Source organism: Astatotilapia calliptera, chromosome 20 (assembly GCF_964374335.1).
Source record: "Astatotilapia calliptera chromosome 20, fAstCal68.1, whole genome shotgun sequence".
Taxonomy (NCBI): Eukaryota; Metazoa; Chordata; class Actinopteri; order Cichliformes; family Cichlidae; genus Astatotilapia; species Astatotilapia calliptera.
The window spans coordinates 31,839,969-31,862,064 of NC_137441.1; the positions used below are offsets into that span (position 1 = coordinate 31,839,969).

Consider the following 22,096-nt stretch of genomic DNA (forward strand, 5'->3'; position numbering starts at 1 on the left):
AAGGTTCAACAGTATAAAAATAAAGTTAACATTGGGATAAAGTGGTGTTAATTTCTCCATGACTATGTGGTTGTTGTCATGCTGGATAATAAAGATAATGAAAACTGCCTAGTGGTTTGACTAAGATGTAAACACAAAATTTGTATCATCATTTGAGCAACAAGGAACATAAAAAAACTAAATGTGTGTGATATGAAACCTTATCAGACAGAATATAAGACCACAAGCACAGTGATCCATCATCCTTTAACTGGCTGCTCAGTCAGTGGTTGCGGACAGTCTTTTTTTTAAAAAAAAAAAGAGGTGAACATGGACAAAAGCTCGTCTACAGTTTGTATATTGATTGCAGCACTTTGTGCATTGGTGCACTTTGGCACGGCTTTTTCTAGGGTGGAACCTGAACCTGACGTTTTAATAAGTGAGTTTCTTTTGAGTATTGTTTCTTTCTGAAATGTGCATGTTTGTCACCTCAGCTGTCACCTGATTTACCACAGCTGATCCATATCCTTTTTTGCCTCACTGCCTCGGGCTACTGTGGCTCAAGAGTTGGCAGTTTGTCCTGTGATCTGATGGTTGCCGGTTCAAGCCCCAGCTCGGACAGTCTTGGTCGTTGTGTACTTGGGCAAGACACTTCACCTGTTGCCTACTGGTGGTGGTCGTGGTACCAGTGTCCGGCGACCTCAAGACATTTTGATTGATTTGCTGCAGGGTTCAATAAGATTTTTCAGAGGGACAACCTAACGCACACTCTGGTTAGAGTTCTTGGTCACTTTTGATTTCTCATTTCTTTCAGCAAAGCCAGGAGTGTGTCCTCGCAAACGCTGGAACTTTGGACTTTGTGAAGAATTCATTGAATCTTGCTCTCATGACTATGACTGTCCCAATAACGAGAAGTGCTGCCCCAATGGATGTGGAAATGAGTGCATGGCTCCTGTCGGAGGTGAGCATGTTTGGTTTGTTTCATTAAACAGCCAAACTGGCAATCACACAGCATCAGAACTCTTATCTCATTTACCACTTTACCACAGCTGATCTATGTCCTTTTCTGCTTTAGTGCCTCCTCCCAAACCAGAATGTCCACCGCATCTTAATCTTGCTCTGTCACGTAAGGGGTGTAATGACTGTCCTAGAGACCACACATGCTGCGTCTATAATGGTGATGAAGTCTGCGTCCCTCCTGTTCTCAGTACGTCTCACAATGTTTGATTTCTTCTTAAGAGGCTGGGTATTTAATTAAATCTTTTTAAAATTTTAAAATATAAGAAGTAGTTTAAAAATAATATTTAGGCTACATTTACTGCACTCTCTAGTTGGAGTTCTTTGTTTGTACTAATTTATTTTTCCTATCAGCAAAGCCAGGAGAATGTCCTCGCACGCACCTGACTGTTGGACTGTGTGTTGAATCTTGCTCTAATGACAGTCACTGTCCCGATAACGAGAAGTGCTGCCCCAATGGATGTGGAAATGAGTGCATGGCTCCTGTTGGAGGTGAGAGATAAACAAAGTAGCAAAGATCACTCCAAAGTGAAAATTATCTGCAAGATATTTCGTTTATTATATCATCTACAATAGAAAGAAGAGACAAAGAATGATTGCAAAGGATGTCTCTACCTGACTTATTTAATTGAACTATAAAAAAAACATTTACTTGCAACTTCATGAAACTTGAGAGGTCAAGAGGTCAGTTTTAAATATGTACGTTGTATATACATACGTGTGTGTGTGTGTGTGTGTGTGTGTGTGTGTGTGTGTGTGTGTGTGTGTGTGTGTGTGTGTGTGTACGCACATAGGACAAAAAGTATGAGATGGAGGTCCAGCACTGTGACAATCAGAGCAAAACAGAAAGACACAAATTTGAAGTCAGATAGGGTGAAAAAGAAAATTAAATCTTGAGTCAATAGACAGAAATGTCATTGAGACGACAGGGAAAGAGGATGAGTGAAAAGACGGCTGGAGCTAATTAAGCGTTTAAAGACATATTTGCAATTAACTTGAAGATATTTTAACAAGCAAGTTTATTTTGCCTCAGACATGTTCAGTTTATAATCTGCTGCTTACTGTTTATTACTAAAATGTGCATGTTTGGTTTGTTTCATTAAACAGCCAAACTGGCAATCACACAGCATCAGAACTCTTATCTCATTTACCACTTTACCACAGCTGATCTATGTCCTTTTCTGCTTTAGTGCCTCCTCCCAAACCAGAATGTCCACCGCATCTTAATCTTGCTCTGTCACGTAAGGGGTGTAATGACTGTCCTAGAGACCACACATGCTGCGTCTATAATGGTGATGAAGTCTGCGTCCCTCCTGTTCTCAGTACGTCTCACAATGTTTGATTTCTTCTTAAGAGGCTGTGTATTTAATTAAATCTTTTTAAAATATAAGAAGTAGTTTAAAAATAACATTTAGGCTACATTTACTGCACTCTCTAGTTGGAGTTCTTTGTTTGTACTAATTTATTTTTCCTATCAGCAAAGCCAGGAGAATGTCCTCGCACGCACCTGACTGTTGGACTGTGTGGTGAACTTTGCTCCAATGACTATGACTGTCCCGGTAATGAGAAGTGCTGCTCTACCAGATGTGGACATGAATGCATGGCACCATACATAGGTGAGAGATGAGCAAAGTATTCTTGCACACTTAACCCATGTGCGACCCTCGTGAAAAAAGGGACCCATGCATTTCACGAAATTTCACGAATGCATGGTACCTATGTATGGTGCCATGCATTCATGTCACACATGGGTTATCTAATGAGATCACATCTAGAGGGAGAGTTTTTCTTTAATGTTTTCTTATTCTTTTCAGTGAAACCAGGAGTGTGTCCTCACAGACGCTTCGATAACATAATGTGTGGCGAATTTTGCTCTAATGATAGTGACTGCCCCGATAATGAGAAGTGCTGCTTCAGTGGATGTGGTCATCAGTGCATGGCGCCTTACACGGGTGAGATATGAACAAAGTACCAAACACTCCCTAAACACTTTTCAAGTGGTTTAAGGAATTGTGTAACTAAGCCTATTCTTGACTTTGGTGTGTCTGTAAAGACTGGGATCTGTACCTTGTCTGAGGCCTCCACATGTGTGTACCGAGTACTACTATCGTGATGGTCAGGGTCCAGGACATCAGACGTGCTGCAGGACAACCTGTGATTACACCTGCAGTGAGCTCTGCTGCCAATCTATAAAAAAACATCATTAAACTTACTGTGACCATCTCTGCAAATGAATCCAAAGTGCGATAAGCACTTCCTGTTTCTGATGATAATCATGTCTCTCTGATTTTTTTCAAACTGACATATTTGTCTTACAAATAAAAAACGGTGTGTTGGCATTTTATTCTTGTTCTCTTATTTACAACATGTGAGCTTACTTCAGTGTGAAAATATTGAAGAAACTGTGTTTCACTATGAATAGTATATCTGTTCCATTTCTAATTACATAGTTATAGCATGATGCCTCGTGTGTTTCTTCTTTATATATATACCAATAAAAATTGCCCCTCACCTGTTGAACTGTAGCAAGAATGGAAAGTGCTTATTGTCAGAGCACAAAATTATCCAGATGGATTATCAAAACATTCTGTTTCTCACTTGTGTCTCAAACTGGATTTTAAAAGCATTCATTCTTTCACAAATCTTTGTAAAAGCAGACTGCATGACTAGGTGCTTAATTTTATGCACCTGCGATAACTGGACTGAAAACCCCTGAATTCAGAAAGAAAGTGTGGCCCCATACTTTCATCAACATAGTGTACCTGCTTGAAAGTGCTTAAATTTGACACGTCACTAATGTAATGAGTCAACAAATCAAATGCAACACTTTATGACACTCAAGTAATTGTATTTACCTTAAAAAGTGTAACTAAAATTAGTGCAAAAAATGGTAGAGGGCTTCCCCATTTATCTACAATCACTAGAATCGCTTGGAAAACAAGTGATTTCCTGCTTTGAAATGTAAGAAAAAGTTCCCTCTAAGCCTGAAGGGAAAAAGAAGAAATACACACATGTAAAGGAAGCTCTTAAAACATGTGATTATCCTAATTGGGCTTTCATCAAGTAAGCAAAGATGCACAGAAAAGAAGATCAGAGACCAACTAGGGAGGATAAGAAAGACAAACGCAACAACATTGTCATCCCCTATGTAACCGTTTTATCAGAAAAACTCAGGAGAGTCTTCTCCAAGCACGACATCACAGTTTACTTCAGACCCAGCAACACACTCAGACAAAAACTGGTTCATCCCAAACACAAAACTCCTAAACACAATCTTAACAATGTAGTATATGCTGTACAGTGTAGTGAGAAATGCCTAGACCTCTACATTGGAGAGACCAAACAGCCACTTCATAAACGCATGTCACAACATAGAAGAGCCACCTCAAGACTCAGCTGTCCATCTACATCTAAAGGACAAAGGCCACTCCTTCGAGGACACCAGTGTTCACATTTGGGACAGAGAAGAAAGATGGTTTGAAAGAGGAGTGAAAGAAGCCATTTATGTCCACTGTGAGCGACCATCTTTGAACAGAGGCGGTGGTTTACGACACCAACTGTCAGACGCAATACAGTTTTAAGATCACCTCCCAGACGCCTTAACACCCACTCACCTGATGAGAGGTGTAACATCTTCAAGCAACTTAAAGAAGTCCAGACGCTTTTCTTTCCAAGCTCCTTAGCCATATTGTGAAAAATGCAAAACAAATTGAGGTAGACTAAGTATATTAGTTAAAGACTGATATTCCGCTATTTAGCGCAAGATAAACAAGTTAGTTTGCTGTAATGTCACAGGTTTAAAGCCATAGTTCGGTTATATCAACTAGATATAGTTGATATGTGTGACCCCCCTTTTGTGAGTGTGGACGTTTCCTCTCGTTGCTCTTTAAATGCTTTGCTTCTTTTATTGTTTTTTATCGATTTTTATGCTTATTTTTTCCCTTTTTTCCATATGAGCTTACCTGCGATAGCTTCTGGACACTTATAGATCATTAGGACTAAAGCGTTCTTAACAGAAACAGCAACATTTTTATAGTTACCGTATCTTCAGCGCTCCGTGTGTCTGTGGCCTACACACAGCTAAAGCCTGATTACAGCGTCTGGTCACCGAACAGCCTCAATAGCCTGGAAAGGTGCTAACCGCTAGGCTAACTAGCAACAAGATGCCTTCCCTCTACACAGATGACTACCACAGCCTCCTGCAGAAGATTGCAGTACTGGAGACAAAAATTCATCGCTTAGAAGTAAACGTGGAGGTAAATGGACTGTGTGGAGATGAAACAACCTTGCTTTTGATTCAAAACAATGGCGATGAGCAAGCTAGTACACAGCTAAGGAGCACAGATAACATGACCAAGAAAGTAGACTCTGTGCATTATAAAAAATCCTCAAGCAATAATCCCCCCTTGGACTGTCTTGGTGCAAAACCAAGACATAAATCACGTCTCCTGGAAGGGGGAGGACGTATCACAGGCAGGGCACAGCGAGCTGAAATCTCTGAAACCGACTGGCCTTCACTTCCTACGAGACAGAAGCTCTTCTACCCCTGTATACGGGAGGAAACAGGACTGGACAACCGTGAATAGGAAGGTTAACAACAAACCTCCAAAACAACTGAATGTGAAACTGCAGAACAGATTTGCTCCACTATCAAAGGACCCTGGATCTATATCGGACAACCATCCATCTAAAAGTAGCGAAGTAAGGTCTGAAAATCTGTTGAAAAGTAAAAGGCCACAGGGAAAGCTAAAGGCTAGGCCTGAAACTCTGATTGTGGGTGACTCTGCCGTAAAGGATGTACAAAGGATGTGCGGTAAGAACACTAAAGTCCTCTGCTTTCCTAAGGATATGGTCAACAACCTGAAGGAGAGAATTCTTCAAATTGCAGATGAATATCCAACTGTGACAAACATTGTTCTGCATACAGGGTCAAACGATGTGTCCAAACAACAGACGGAGGTTCTGAAACCGGACTTTACTGGATTATTAAATACAGTAAACTCTCTGAATGCAGCTGTATTCATCAGTGGACCTTGTCAGGTTTATATTGTTGATTGTCATTTATGCTTAGAGTTTTATAATCAATGTCATGTTGGTAGAGGTTTGATCCTTAGTAGTCTGTGGAGACTCTGTGTGCCTCCCAGATCACTCTGGCATGCAAACACAACTTAAGGTCAGGAGAGAGGTTATATCTGCTTTGTTACGTCCCCACAGGAAAGCCAGGCGAAGAGGGTGGGGGACAGTAACAGTTGGATCCGGGTTGAAATGAAAAGAACGCCAGGCAGAGGTAGTTACCACAAAATATATCTTTATCATAATCAATTAATTCAAAAGAACTTTGCCTACTCGTGTCTTGCTTTTGCTGTGTAGTAAATTGTCTTGAACGTTCCAGCGAATAGGTTTAAGCTACAAACCTATCAGACCTGTACCGCTCGTCAGAGGAGGAGACGAGCGATTCGGCAGGTTGTTTGCACTGAATAAATGGCTTATATCAGCATGTACTGACCACTCAGTGCATTTTATCAACAATTTTAATATTTTTTGGGAATGCAGGCATCTGTTTAAAGCAAATGGATTTAATTTTAACAAGTCAGGGGTGAAACTGTTCACCTCCAACTTGTTTTATTCCATACGTCATCCATCTGTGCTTGGTGCCAAGGCTGAGATAAACAAGGAGTTATCTCATAAAGAGGAACAAACAGTACTCCAAGAACAGACAAAGCCCAGCAGAAACCTTGAGGAGGAGCCTCATCTGCCCCCACCTGGGATGAGCTTCAGAAAGGAGAGACATCAGAGGGGTCCCTATTTGCCTCCAACTCTCTCAACAACACCAACAACCAGGACCAGGGACCATGACCTTCCCTAGTCCCCCAAACCCCTGACAGGCCATCAGCCTCCTCCCGCTCCCTTTCGACCTCCTCGCCACACCTGAAATTCACTGAGGAGATGATGGAGCGGGTCAATGCTGGGCTCAGATCTACCCCCCAGCCCAATCCCTTTTTGTCCCCCATGAACCCCCCACCAGAGCAACCAAAGGTTCGCCATCGAGCCCCGCCTTCAACAGAGCAATCGAAGTTACATTGCCCAGCCTCGCAAATATGGCACAGCCTTTTTTAATGATCTCAGTGAACTGCTGTCTGTGATCTGTGTTGACTGTGTAATTATTGTTGGGGATTTTAACATCCATGTGGACAACCCTCAGGACAAAGGGACTAAAGACCTGAGTAACATTCTGGGCAACTTTGGGCTGACTCAGCATGTAACAGAGGCCACACATAATAGAGGACACACTCTTGACCTACTGATCTCCAAGGGCCTGAGCATTTCGAAGGTTACTGTGTCTGATGTGGGCCTGTCTGATCATTACTGTGTTTTCTTTGAAAGTAAAATTTCAGCCCACACAAATATATCAACAACAGTAATCACAAAACGGTGTATAACTGAATACAGTAGTGAGATATTTAACCATGTCTTCCCCTTAACACCTGGCCTGTCCAGAGGTTCAGTCAATGAGCTCGTCAATAGCTTCAATGCTAAAATGTTAAATGTAATGGACACTATTGCTCCCATTAAGGTGAAGGTTATCTCTGGAAGGAAAAAGTCTCCCTGGAGAAACTCCACACTGGTGAAAAATGAAAAAAGAGATTGTAGGAAAGCTGAGCACAGATGGAGAAAAACAAACCTCCAGGTTCATCCATCCATCCATTCGCTTCTGCTTATCCTCCTCCAGGTTCATTCCAGTTATAATTGTGAAGTTTCTCTTTATAGATGTCAATCTATAAAGAGAAACTTCGCAATTATAATTTACAACTGAGGAGTGCAAGGAGGTCCTACTTCTCTGACATCATCACCAAAAACAGTCATAATGCTCGGGTCTTTTTTTCTACAGTTGACAGGCTAACAAACCCTCCTGTGTCAGTGACAGCTGAACTTCATTTGACATGGCCTGCAATGACTTCGCCAAATTCTTCACAGACAAAATCCAAAAGATTAGACAAGCAATTGGTACATCAACAGCATATTCAGGATATGTACCGTGTCCACCGAAAAACTGTTTAAACACCATGAAACAGTTTCACCCTATTAACAGCAAAGACCTGGAGGACATCTTAGGTCAACTGAACTCCTCTTGCTGTTTAGATGTCCTGCCAACACGTTTTTTCAAAAAGGTCTCAAAGACTTTGGAGTCAGACCTGTTACAGATCGTCAACTTTTCTTTAATATCAGGTGTGTTTCCAGAACCACTAAAAACTGCTGTAATTAAACCTATACTGAAAAAGGACAATCTTGACAAGACACAAATGAACAACTACAGGCCGATCTCAAATCTCCCGTTTTTAAGTAAGATCATTGAAAAAGCAGTTTCTCAGCAGCTCAGTTACTTCTTAAAACAGAATAACTGCTATGATGCCTTCGAGTCAGGTTTTAGACAGAACCACAGCACTGAAACCGCTCTGACCAAAGTGTTTAATGACATATGTCTGAATACAGACAGTGGAAAAATGTCAGTCTTAGTTTTACTGGATCTCAGTGCAGCATTTGATACAGTTGACCACAACATATTACTCAAACGACTGGAGAACTGTGCAGGTCTTTCAGGAACTGTACTAAACTGGTTCAAAACATACTTAGAAAACAGGAAATACTTTGTATCAATAGGTAACTTCACATCTGAGCAGACAAGCATCACATGTGGAGTTCCCCAAGGTTCCATCTTGGGACCCCCTCTGTTTAACATTTACATGCTCCCACTGGCACAGATTATAAAGAACAACAAAATAAACTATCATAGCTATGCAGATGACACAAAAATATATATCACAATGTCACCAGGAGACCAAGGCCCTGTACAGGCTCTTGGTAAATGCATTGAGGAAATTAATGACTGGTTGTGCCACAATTTTCTCCAGCTAAACAAAAACAGAACTGAAGTAATAGTCTTTGGTGCCAAAGAAAAACGATTACAGATCACCAGAGAACTTCAATCTATACACCTAAAAACCACAAACCAGGCGAGAAATTTGGGTGTAGTGATGGATGCAGACCTAAACTTAGAAAAACACATTAAGACAATAACAAAATCAGCTTACTACCCCTTCAAGAATATTTCAAGGATAAAAGATCTGATGTCTCAACAGGACCTACCTGTCCGTCAGAGGATAGACTTTAAAGTTCTGATGCTGGTCTATAAAGCTCTGAATGGTTTAGGACCAAAATACATCAGTGACCTCCTGACCCAGTATGAACCTTCCAGATCCCTCAGGTCATCTGGATCCGTTTTTTTATCAGTTCCCAGAGTCAGAACCAGACACGGAGAAGCTGCATTCAGCTTTTATGCTCCTTATATCTGGAACAAACTCCCAGAAAGCCTCAGATCAGCTGAAACACTCATTTTGTTTAAATCCAGGTTGAAGACTCACCTATTCTCAGCTGCGTTTGAATAAAGCACCAAATCCACACTTTTAAGCTTAAATTTCAAAACTTATATTTTAACTACTGATTTTATCTATTGTTCTGATTTTATCTACTGTTTTTTTTAATCAATTTTAAATCATGCTTTTGTTGTTTTTGTTTTTTAATGTCTCTGTAAAGCACTTTGAATTACCTTGTTGTTGAATTGTGCTATATAAATAAACTTGCCTTGCCTTGCCTTGCCTAGAGGTGAATCTGAAGTTAAGTTGATGATGCTGAGATTTATTCACCAAATTGCACCTTCATACCAACTTTATAGTGTCTAATATAAAGACAGCAGTCTAGAGGATTGAAATCAGCCAGGACAACTCATGAAACATCTGTTAAATTAAGGTGTGTAAATCCACAAAGAGGAGTGAACCTCAGTAGGCCAGCTGATTATAGCCCGTACACTAAGAAAATTAACTGGAGCTCTCAATAGAAGTTATTGTGAACTGAGCCACTACAACTGATTCCTCCACCTACTGAATCCCAGTTTAACCTCTTCCCTACTCATTTTCCTGTTTACAGGTAAAGGCACCCTCTACGTGGTAGCCAAAAGAAAATAGAGCTATTTTTTTCTTCTTTGCTAATGTCTTACTTTACTGATTCAAGCTGAGTGCATTCTTTAGAATTAAAATACAGACTAACATAAAGTTTGTATTCCCATAAAATAATATTATTTCATCATTACATTAATGTAGAGCAAGGTTCTGTTGGCATGCCATAAAAATGGGTGGTAGAAAGGTTCTTCAAAGAGCTACTTTTACTTTCTTGTTTTGAGTGCATTTCACAGCTGGTACTTTTTCACTTTTACACTTTTACTTGAGTGAAGAAGCTGAATCAGTACTTCAACTTTTACTGGAGTATTTTTTAACAATAGTATCTGTAATTCTACTTCAGTACAGGATGTCTGTACTTTTGCCAACTCTCGTCATGAGACGGTAAGGACTACAGATTAATTTTCTTAAAAAAGAAAGAAAGAGGGAGCACAGGAAAATAGTGAAGAGCCAAGGGGCTGAAGGAACAACTGAGCAGATGTGGAAAGAATAAAGAAAGAGCAGGACACAGCACAGCAAGCAAAGCCACATGAATGGTCCTGTCCACTGTAAACGAGACAAACTGATCCCTGATCTGAATGCACTCTAGATCATTTTTTTCTTGTGCCATGACTGAAAATTATGTATGTTTTTTTTCCTGTCAAATATCTGGATTGTTTCAAACAGGTGTTAGTTCACATGGGATAAGTGAAGACTTTTTAAAAAAAATTCCCATATGGTTGTCAGAAAGGTGTTTATGGCTTTTAAGCAGCTTTGATGCTTTGAGCTGGTTCTAGGCCCAGCCATGAGTTGCCCATACCACTTGGTCTGATCCATTTTGAAACACGTAGCAACCTATAATAATGGATTGGATTTATATAGCGCTTTTCAAGGCACCCAAAGCGCTTTACAATGCCACTATTCATTCACTCTCACATTCACACACTGGTGAAGGCAAGCTACAGTTGTAGCCACAGCTGCCCTGGGGCAGGCTGACAAAAGCGGGGCTGCCATATCGTGCCATCAGCCCCTCTGGCCATCACCAGTAGGCGGCAGGTGAAGTGTCTTGCCCAAGGACACAACGACCGAGACTGCCTGAGCCGGGGCTCGAACCAGCAACCTTCCGGTTACAAGACGAACTGCCAACTCTTTGAGCCACGATCGCCAATTATGTGAATATTTTGTTATTCACATAATTATCATATGGAGCAGTTGGAGAAATGCTGGGTTTCCCAGCAAAGGGAATAAGGAGGCCCTGGACGGAACGCCCACAGCCAACTGAGGCAGAGGCCGGCCATCCAGGACGTGTTCAGGGCCTGCTGATGCCACAGCATACAAGGCCAAAAATTTAAAGAGACTACTTTTTGTTTTTATGTTTTCGAAATTTTTTCTGAATCATTTGTGATATTTATCTTGAAAGGTGCTATATAAATACAATTTTACTGACTTACTTAATGTATTCATTTTGTCTCATGATGGCTTTTCATTAGAGCTATTTCCTTACTTCTAATTAGTTTGGAATACTTTTTACAATTGATCTACAAATGCAATAAAAACATGTTGGGTGTTACATCACGAGACAGCAGTAAATTTTGTGTGCTGGCACCATTTTATCAGAGTCAGGGGACCCAATCTCATACTCAGGCAGAAGGAGCTCAGTGAGACTTATCTGAAGATCTGAAATCTAACACACACTAAGCTGTGTGTCAGCTCATGCAGAAACAAATTGTAATTGTGCAGACAATCTCACGAATTTCTCACTGTTCCTACTGTCACAGATATGACATAGTGATGTTTCGTTGGTATCATCTACAACAGATAAAAGAAGAAAAAAGTGACAAATTTGCAAAAAGCCTGTCTGGAACTTGGTAGAAAGGCTAAACAGACAAGAAATGAAAAAAAAAATTCAAATGCAGGTATATGGATTTGTTTAGAGTCAAAATATTAATTTGTTATCCTACAAAACAATAATGTCATATACATTAGGTGAGACTGAACAAAATTCTGGTATCAGAAATAATGGATATGCGTACAATAAATACTCGTTGTTAAATGTGATTTAGATAACTTCATAGCTTCATCTGAAGAACAGGAACAATCAAAAAATAAACAAGGACACAGTGTACACAAGGAAGCAGGGGACTGAACAAGATAGTAACAATTATATATGAGAGAACAAGGAGAAATATGTGATTCATTTGATACTTTTATAAATCGTAGGTACCAACAAGATATAGCAATATAAGAAAGTCAATTGTGGGAAAAATCTTCTTAATGTTCTTCATGAGCATGTCGTTGTTGTCTTGCTATATGAAGAAGATATTAAATACTGTGTAGATGTTTTACTAAGATGCAAACACAAGATTCATATTATCATTTCAGCAACAAGGAACGTAAAAAACAAAATGTTTCTGATATGACACCTTATCAGAGAGAATATAAGACTACAAGCACAACGATCCAGCATCATTCAACTGGCCACTCAGTCAGTGGTTGTGCACATTCTTTTGAGCAAGAGGTGAACATGGACAAAGGCTGTTCTACAGTTTGTGTATTGATTGTAGCACTTTGTGCATTGGTGCACTTTGGCACTGTTTTTTCCACAGTGAAAACTGGTGGCATTTTCACAGGTGAGTTTGGGTTTTTCTTTTTTACTTAGATGTGTTCAGCTCATAACTGTCTTCTTAACAATTCTTTCTGAAATGTGCATGTTTGTTAGTTACTTATATGGTCTGTTTGGGGACCACACAGCATCATAACTTTTGGCCCAATTACCACACCTCATTCATATCCTTTTCTGCTTCACTGCTTCTTCTAAAACCAGAATGCCCACGCCATCTTAAGCTTGATCAGTCATGTAAGGGGTGTGAGCACTGTCCTAGAGACAGACTTCTTGAGAGAGGGTGTGGAGTAAATTTTTGGTCAAACATTCTCAGTTTATAAAATGAGAGATAAAAAAGTTTCTTCAAGTTAAATCCACATTTACCACCCTCATTCCGTGAAACAGAATTCAAGAAAAACAGAAGAGGAAGAGGAGAGAGGAATTTGCTGCACTTCAGGAATAGCTGCTGCACAACAAAATACTGTGATAGTGACTGGCAGGGTCAATGCATGCAGACAATATAACAGCATGCAATCTTTGACCACAAAAATGAAACACAGCACTAAAGTAAAGTGAAAGGAAAGTGAGATCAAACACAAACACTGCCTGCTTACGGATCCTTTCTGAAATGTGCATGTTTGATTTTGTCAAACAGCCAATTTGGCGACTGCAAAGCATCACAACTCTTATTCCTCACAGCTCATCCATGTCCTTTTTTGCTTTTCTGCTTCTTTCAAACCCAGAATGTCCACGCCATCTTAATCTTGCTCTGTCACGTAAGGGGTATGAGGACTGTCCTAGAGACCACATATGCTGTGTCTACGATGGTGAAGAAGTCTGCGTCCCTCCTGTTTCCAGTACGTGTCACAATGTTTAATTTCTTCTTAAGAGGGTGTGGTAAATTTTTCATTGAGTCTTCTCAGTCAGTAGAATGAGAGAGAGTCTAAAAATCAAATAAATTCCAGTAAAATCCACATTTACTGCACTTTCTGATTAGAGTTCTTTGTCTGCACTAATTTCTCTTTCCTTCCAGCAAAGCCAGGAGTGTGTCCTCGCCGGCGCTTGCACAACAGGCGTTGTACTAAATCTTGCTCTAAAGACAGAGACTGCCCCAATAATGAGAAGTGCTGCTCAAACGGATGTGGACATGAGTGCATGGCTCCATTGTCAGGTGAGATTGAACAAAGTGACATTTTAACAACCAAGTTTCTTTTGACTCAGATTTGTTCAGCTTATAATCTACTGCTCACGGTTTCTTTCTAAAATGTGCATGTTTGTTTTGTTTTGTTAAACAGCCAAACTGGCAATCAGACAGCTTTATAAGACTGACTTCATTTACCACAGCTCATCCATGTCCTTTTCTACTTTACTGCTTCCTCCAAAACCAGAATGCCCAAGCCATCTTAATCTTGCTCTGTCACGTAAGGGGTGTAATGGCTGTCCTAGAGGCCACATATGCTGTATCTGTGATGGTGAAGAAGTCTGCGTCCCTCCTGCTCCCAGTACGTGTCACAATGTTTAATTTCTTCTTGGTGTGTGTGGCAAATCTTTGGTTAAACCTTCTCAGTTAATAAAATGACAGATAATAAAATTTCTTCAAGTTAAATCCACATTTACCACCCTCTCTGGTTAGAGTTCTTTGTCTGCACTAATTTCTCTTTCCTTCCAGCAAAGCCAGGAGTGTGTCCTCGCCGGCGCTTAGACTTTGGACATGGACTGCTCATTATAACATTTTTCAGTTGTCTGGTTTCATTACTAATATTAAACACAAGCTATGTACCATACACGCCACTATTGGAGCATGGTTGAAAATGAAAGTGTGTCTTAATTGACATGTTATTAGAGAGACTGCAAATCTGTGAGCACAAAGACCCGGCATCCACTAACTGGCCTTCTCAGCCTGTGGTTGTGCACTAGTACACAGACAGTATTTTTGCACACAGCAGCACATTCCTTTGAGCAAAAGATGAACGTGGACAAACACTGATCGACTTTGTCAGTTTTTTGTTTGTTCTGCTAGAACTTACTGCAAATTAACAGGCAAATTTTCTTTTGGGGGGGGGGGGCTCAGATGTGCTCAATTTATAATCTGCCTGCTTACGGATCCTTTCTGAAATGTGCATGTTTGATTTTGTCAAACAGCCAATTTGGCGACTGCAAAGCATCACAACTCTTATTCCTCACAGCTCATCCATGTCCTTTTTTGCTTTTCTGCTTCTTTCAAACCCAGAATGTCCACGCCATCTTAATCTTGCTCTGTCACGTAAGGGGTATGAGGACTGTCCTAGAGACCACATATGCTGTGTCTATGATGGTGAAGAAGTCTGTGTCCCTCCTGTTTCCAGTACGTGTCACAATGTTTAATTTCTTCTTAATAGGGTGTGGTAAATTTTTCATTGAGTCTTCTCAGTCAGTAGAATGAGAGAGAGTCTAAAAATTTAATAAATTCCAGTAAAATCCACATTTACTGCACTTTCTGATTAGAGTTCTTTGTCTGCACTAATTTCTCTTTCCTTCCAGCAAAGCCAGGAGTGTGTCCTCGTCGGCGCTTAGACTTTGGACATTGTGCTGAAATTTGCTCTAATGACAGAGACTGTCCTAATAATGAGAAGTGCTGCTCCAACGGATGTGGACATGAGTGCATGGCTCCTGTCATAGGTGAGATATAAACAACATGACAGTTATCCACAGGATATCAACTGCTGCAACACATATCACGTTGCAAGTTGCAAAAAGGCTGTCACTGACCATTAATTTGTGCAGACATAATTAAATATAGGAAAATATATATACTAAGATTAATAATTTAATATATGTATACTTGGGACTGCACGAAATTTGAGAAGGTGAAAACTTGTGTTAATCTCCTTTTTTTGCTTGGGGGTAAGTTGGGTACTGAACAACAAAAACCATTAAGACTCTTGTAATGATGCAGTATCAGACTGCACAAGTCTTGTCTGATATATGGGAATTAGAGTGTAAATGTGGGGTGGTAATATGAATTTAAACTAGACTTCTCCAGGAAACTCATTCCTTAGCAGGAAGAAAGAGGTCCAATAGCATCATTCCGTGAAACAGAATTCAAGAAAAACAGAAGAGGAAGAGGAGAGAGGAATTTGCTGCACTTCAGGAATAGCTGCTGCACAACAAAATACTGTGATAGTGACTGGCAGGGTCAATGCATGCAGACAATATAACAGCATGCAATCTTTGACCACAAAAATGAAACACAGCACTAAAGTAAAGTGAAAGGAAAGTGAGATCAAACACAAACACTGCTGCTCATTATAACATTTTTCAGTTGTCTGGTTTCATTACTAATATTAAACACAAGCTATGTACCATACACGCCACTATTGGAGCATGGTTGAAAATGAAAGTGTGTCTTAATTGACATGTTATCAGAGAGACTGCAAATCTGTGAGCACAAAGACCTGGCATCCACTAACTGGCCTTCTCAGCCTGTGGTTGTGCACTAGTACACAGACAGTATTTTTGCACACAGGAGCACATTCCTTTGAGCAAAAGATGAACGTGGACAAACACTGATCAACTTTGTCAGTTTTTTGTTTGTTCTGCTAGAACTTACTGCAAACTAACAGTCAAGTTTTTTGTTTTTTTTTGGGGGGGGGGGGGGGCGCTCAGATGTGCTCAATTTATAATCTGCCTGCTTACGGATCCTTTCTGAAATGTGCATGTTTGATTTTGTCAAACAGCCAATTTGGCGACTGCAAAGCATCACAACTCTTATTCCTCACAGCTCATCCATGTCCTTTTTTGCTTTTCTGCTTCTTTCAAACCCAGAATGTTCACGCCATCTTAATCTTGCTCTGTCACATAAGGGGTATGAGGACTGTCCTAGAGACCACATATGCTGTGTCTATGATGGTGAAGAAGTCTGTGTCCCTCCTGTTTCCAGTACGTGTCACAATGTTTAATTTCTTCTTAAGAGGGTGTGGTAAATTTTTCATTGAGTCTTCTCAGTCAGTAGAATGAGAGAGAGTCTAAAAATTAAATAAATTCCAGTAAAATCCACATTTACTGCACTTTCTGATTAGAGTTCTTTGTCTGCACTAATTTCTCTTTCCTTCCAGCAAAGCCAGGAGTGTGTCCTCGTCGGCGCTTAGACTTTGGACATTGTGCTGAAATTTGCTCTAATGACAGAGACTGTCCTAATAATGAGAAGTGCTGCTCCAACGGATGTGGACATGAGTGCATGGCTCCATTGTCAGGTGAGATTGAACAAAGTGACAGTTATCCACAGGATATCAACTGCTGCAACACATATCATGTTGCAAGTTGCAAAGAGGCTGTCACTGACCATTAATTTGTGCAGACATAATTAAATATAGGAAAATATATATACTAAGATTAATAATTTAATATATGTATACTTGGGACTGCACGAAATTTGAGAAGGTGAAAACTTGTGTTAATCTCCTTTTTTTTGATTGGGGGTAAGTTGGGTACTGAAGAACAAAAACCAACCGCACAGGAGCACATTCCTTTGAGCAAAAGATGAACGTGGACAAACACTGATCGACTTTGTCAGTTTTTTGTTTGTTCTGCTAGAACTTACTGCAAATTAACAGGCAAGTTTTTTGTTTTGGTTTTTTTTGGGGGGGGGGGCTCAGATGTGCTCAATTTATAATCTGCCTGCTTACGGATCCTTTCTGAAATGTGCATGTTTGATTTTGTCAAACAGCCAATTTGGCGACTGCAAAGCATCACAACTCTTATTCCTCACAGCTCATCCATGTCCTTTTTTGCTTTTCTGCTTCTTTCAACCCCAGAATGTTCACGCCATCTTAATCTTGCTCTGTCACGTAAGGGGTATGAGGACTGTCCTAGAGGCCACATATGCTGTGTCTATGATGGTGAAGAAGTCTGCGTCCCTCCTGCTCCCAGTACGTGTCACTATGTTTAATGTCTTCTGAAAATGGTGTGGATTAAATATTTGGTTAAATCTTCTCAGTTAATAAAATGACAAGTAGTTTAAAAATAAAGTTTGCACATACAAATTGTGCTAGATCTTGCTTTGATGACAGAGACTGTCCCTTTATTCTGAAGTGTTGCTACAATGGATGCGGACATGAGTGCATGGTACCAGACATAGGTGAGATACGAACAAAGTGGCAGTTATCTAAAGCAGCGGCCCCCAACCTTTTTTGCCCCACGGACCGGTTTATGTCTGACAGTATTTTCACGGACCAGCCTTTAAGGTGCTGCGGATAAATACAACAAAATAAAACCAGTACCAGTACCCAAAAAAGAAAATTTATTCATAACACACTGGAAAAGAGCCAGGGAAACCGATTTAATGATAAAAACGATAAAAAATAACGAAACCCTAAAAAAACTATAAATTTCACAACCGAGCTTCAACTCTCGCAGCCCGGAACCAAACGACTCACGGGCCTGTACCAGTCTGTGGCCCAGGGGTTGGGGACCGCTGATCTACAGGTTATCTGTTATCATGTCATCTACAATAGGTAGAAGTCAGAAAAGGCTGTCTCTAACAATTGTGCACAAAAAAGAGAAAATGTTTACTTTCATACACATTTCCTTGAGATTGTATGAAACATGAAAGAGTGAGAACTTTAAAAAAAAGCTTGTTAGTCTTCTTTATGACCATGTGTTTCTTTGTGTACTGCAGACCAGAGACTTACTGCTGTCATTTTGTGTGAGACTGTATAAGTTTTGCCTGATATTTGGGAACTGGAGTGTACACGTTGGGTGGAATCTAACTTGAAATGAGAGATTAATCAACTGGATCTCCATGAGACTCATACCTTAGTCGAGAAGAAGGAAGTGCAGTAAGCATCCTTCAGAGAAACAGGGTGGCCACAGCCTAAAACACAATCAAATGTTTCACAATTTCCAGAAACTCTTAGAAGAGATTTTTATTAATTTACTGCAATTCAGGGTTCAATAAGGTCAAAGGATATCTTTCAGAGGGACAACCCACCACACTCTCTGGAGTTCTTGGTCTATACTCATTTCTCTTTCATTTCAGTAAAGCCAGGAGTGTGTCCTCACAGACACTTGGGCCACGGACGTTGCCTTGAATCTTGCTTTAATGACAGAGATTGTCCCTTTTTTGAGAAGTGTTGCTCCAATGGATGCGGACATGAGTGCATGGCTCCCTACAAAGGTAATAGATGCACAAAGCAGCCAAGACCCTTTAAATAATTCACCAAGTGGTTAACGGTATTTTGTAACTAATCATATTTTTGGGTTTGGTGTATCTGTGAAGGCTGGCTGCTGCCCCCTGCCTGAAACCACCTCCATGTGTGCTGGTCAGTGTCCAGGAGAGCAGAAGTGCTGCAGGACATCCTGCGGTCATGCGTGCAATGAGCCCCGCTGATTAGAAAGTACCAAGTCAATCTACATTAAACATCTTTACAAATTTACTGTGGCCTTCTCTTTAATGCAATACTTTTTTTCTTTCTGTAATATTATTAAGACTTTCTTTTTCTGATGATGACAAATGTTTTTGTAAAGGCAGACTGCGTGGCTAGGCACTTGATTATATGCGTCTGTGACAACGGGACTGAAAAAAACACCTCAATTCAGAGAACAGGGAGTGTGGCTCCAGACCTGCTGCTTTTACTTAAATCTACTTCAAAACAAGTGATTTCCTGTCCCATTAAAGATAATATTCATTACTTTTAGGTATCTTTCTTTGTATTTGTTTGTTTGTGAGAGTATTTGGGTATCGTGTTTTGGACAAAGTTTGCATTTAAAAACAAAAAAGAAACCATGTTGAATTCACTCTGACATAATTTATCTCTGTATCTGATTGTTCCTAGTAGGGAGATTGAAAAGAAGCAATAATCTCTCCATGTGAGCTCAGAGGCTTCAGAGGGCAGTGAGATATCAAATCAGAACAACCTGATTTGTATTTTATTACAGTTTCCTCACAGTAACATCATGCACTATGATTTAATGGAGTTACAGTTTCAAACTTCCAGAAAACAAATCTATGTTCAAACTAGAGCTGCAAAAATAAAAATAAAATAAAAACACCAACACTGCTATCAACAAAAATGGTATTTTAAGCACAGCTATCGAGTTTTTATAGTCAGTGCATGCCTGGTTTAGACACTGCCCATTGGTTTACATAAACAGATATAATATGATGATATTCCATTTATAGTCGCATATAACGTTTGAGCATAAGCTAAGAAACAAGTCAAGATAGGAACACGAAAATATGTATCTGACAACCTCCTTTCTTACAGAAAACATGACTCATGTTCGTCACTTTGTGGTGAAAGGAAGCAGCGGCATCAACCCTTACTATACCGTTCTCGTGTGATTCCTCTGGGAAGTAAAGTATCTTAAATTAGGCTGTGAGTGATATGGATTTTGGCCCGTCAAGCTGTGCGCCCTCCTCCACAGCAGCCTCAAGCTAACAAGCTAATTAATAGGAGGCAACAAGAAAGAAAGCTTAAGTGGGAGACTGACTATGGTGCACCTTTACACCACAGATAAAATACATTATTAACACATTCAATGCAAATGTAACATTTTTTCTTCTGTAATTGGCAGCAGTTAACAGCATCCAACATTATTAAGGGTAATTTTGTGCTGAGGATGTTTAACAATGTCATAGATTTGTATAAATGATACCTGCTGCTAAAGCAAAACACACGGCTATTTCCATTATTGTTCCCCATTCTGTGCAGGGGAGGAATTTAAGTGCTAAAAGCGGAAACTCAGAAGTAAATAGCATGAACATTTCACAGTTTGTGAGCACACAAAAACTGCAGAAAAATGAGTTTGTCAGAGTGGCCATATGTAGAATTTCACACACTGAATTTGGAAAGCTCTGTTGAAACAACCAGTTAAAATCAATCGTTGACATCTTTCAGTCCTATTTCCAAATAAAAAATATTTCAGTTTTAATCAAATGTAATGATTTGTTTTTATCAAGCCAAATCTTTATTTATTTATTCTTTACTTTGTTTATCATTTCATTTTATCAGTGCATCCCTAGTTTTAGCACAGCCTACTAATTTACATAAATATGATACTATGTGACAATATTCAGTCAATGACAGCATGTAATGTTGGAACAAAAACTAATAAACAAGTTAGATTGGAAGACTAAGACATGTTCTCCACCTTGTGGAGAAAAGAAGAAGTAGCTGCTTGAGACTTACCAACACTTCTTGTAGAATTTCTGTGGAAAGTAAAATATTCTGCAATGGACTGTGTGGTCTGCACAGTGGTGTACACGCCAAGCACACACCCAACTAAACTGAACAGAGAGGCCATCCTCCACATCACCCTTAAGCTAACACGCTAAACAAGTTATTTTGTAGAGTCATAAAGTCATCTCATCCAGTAAATGCTGTAAATCATCACCAGAGCATAAATTATTAGTCTTAAACAGAATCATTATTAATATTGTGGACACCTTATGTATGTAATTGATGTGTGATTTAAACAATCTAGGGCCCAACACTGACCCCTGGGGGACACCAGAAGCATAACTTCCTTCTCTAATATATGAGCAAGAATTCATTTAACTTCACAAACTGGTGCCAGTCTCTTTAAAAAACAACAACTCTGAAATTACTTTAAAACTCCTCATCTGATCTATTGTATCAAATTTGTTTCTGAAGTGTGTAAATAATCCAACCGCATATTGTTTTTGTTTTTTTGTCTATGGAGTCTAATAATGCTAGATGGAAATGCGGGCTGGTTCACTGGTTAAAAAGAAAATAAACCGCTTCGCACATGTCAGATACTGTTGGAGGAGAAATTGATTCATTTGCTGGAAGCACTAAAATAAAGTGAAGGTAAAATTAGGTCACATGACAAAAACTATTGTTCATCATAACATTTTTCAGCTGTCTAGTTTTATTACTAACATGTAAACAACATTAGAAGATTCATACCACAGTACATGCCATATTTTATCTGTAACTCTACAGGCACAAGGACCCAGCATCCTCTAAGTGGCCTGCTCAGCATGTGGCTATGGACTAGTGTACAGTATTTTTTGCACACAGCAGTACATGTTTTGAGCAAGAAGTGAACATGGACAAACACTGGTGGACAATTTGCGCATTGGTTTTAGCATTTTGCGCATTAGCGCACTTTGACACTGTTCTTTCAGCGAGCGCTTGTTGCAAAATAACAGGCAAGTTTCTTTTGACTCAAATTTCTTCAACGCATTATCTGACTGCTTACGGATTCTTTTTGAAATGCGCGTGATTGTTTGTTTAGCAACCAAATTGGTAACCACTCAAAATCATAACTCATGTCTCCTTTGGCACGGCTGATCCGTAATGCTTTTCTGCTCTTTTCTTTCAAGTCTCAGCTGTCTAAAAGTCAGTCAAAAGGCCCGTGTACCACACTCTCCCGTTCTATCTCTTTGTCTATACTGATTTCTCTTTTCTTTCAGTAAAGCCAGGACTGTGTCCTCGCAGGCGCCTGGGCTACGGACGGTGTGCTGAATTTTGCTCTAATGACAGTGACTGCCCCGACAAGGAGA

At 39.8% G+C, this 22,096-nt stretch overlaps 1 protein-coding gene across 1 annotated transcript in view; it reads left to right on the plus strand.

Moving 5' to 3' along the window:
• Window positions 1-19,001, plus strand: part of LOC113013383 (uncharacterized) — a 29,749-nt gene extending 10,748 nt beyond the window's left edge. Inside the window, exons 8-22 of the mRNA XM_080295513.1 lie at window positions 1,351-1,488; window positions 2,187-2,318; window positions 2,475-2,612; window positions 2,811-2,948; window positions 3,050-3,059; window positions 13,162-13,445; window positions 13,622-13,759; window positions 13,977-14,090; window positions 14,819-14,932; window positions 15,109-15,246; window positions 16,393-16,506; window positions 16,683-16,820; window positions 17,382-17,495; window positions 18,605-18,742; window positions 18,845-19,001. Coding sequence (XP_080151639.1) covers window positions 1,351-1,488; window positions 2,187-2,318; window positions 2,475-2,612; window positions 2,811-2,948; window positions 3,050-3,059; window positions 13,162-13,445; window positions 13,622-13,759; window positions 13,977-14,090; window positions 14,819-14,932; window positions 15,109-15,246; window positions 16,393-16,506; window positions 16,683-16,820; window positions 17,382-17,495; window positions 18,605-18,742; window positions 18,845-18,867 — 1,871 coding nt within the window. The 3' untranslated portion in view covers window positions 18,868-19,001. The remainder of the gene's footprint in view (window positions 1-1,350; window positions 1,489-2,186; window positions 2,319-2,474; window positions 2,613-2,810; window positions 2,949-3,049; window positions 3,060-13,161; window positions 13,446-13,621; window positions 13,760-13,976; window positions 14,091-14,818; window positions 14,933-15,108; window positions 15,247-16,392; window positions 16,507-16,682; window positions 16,821-17,381; window positions 17,496-18,604; window positions 18,743-18,844) is intronic.
• Window positions 19,002-22,096: the final 3,095 nt, after the last annotated feature.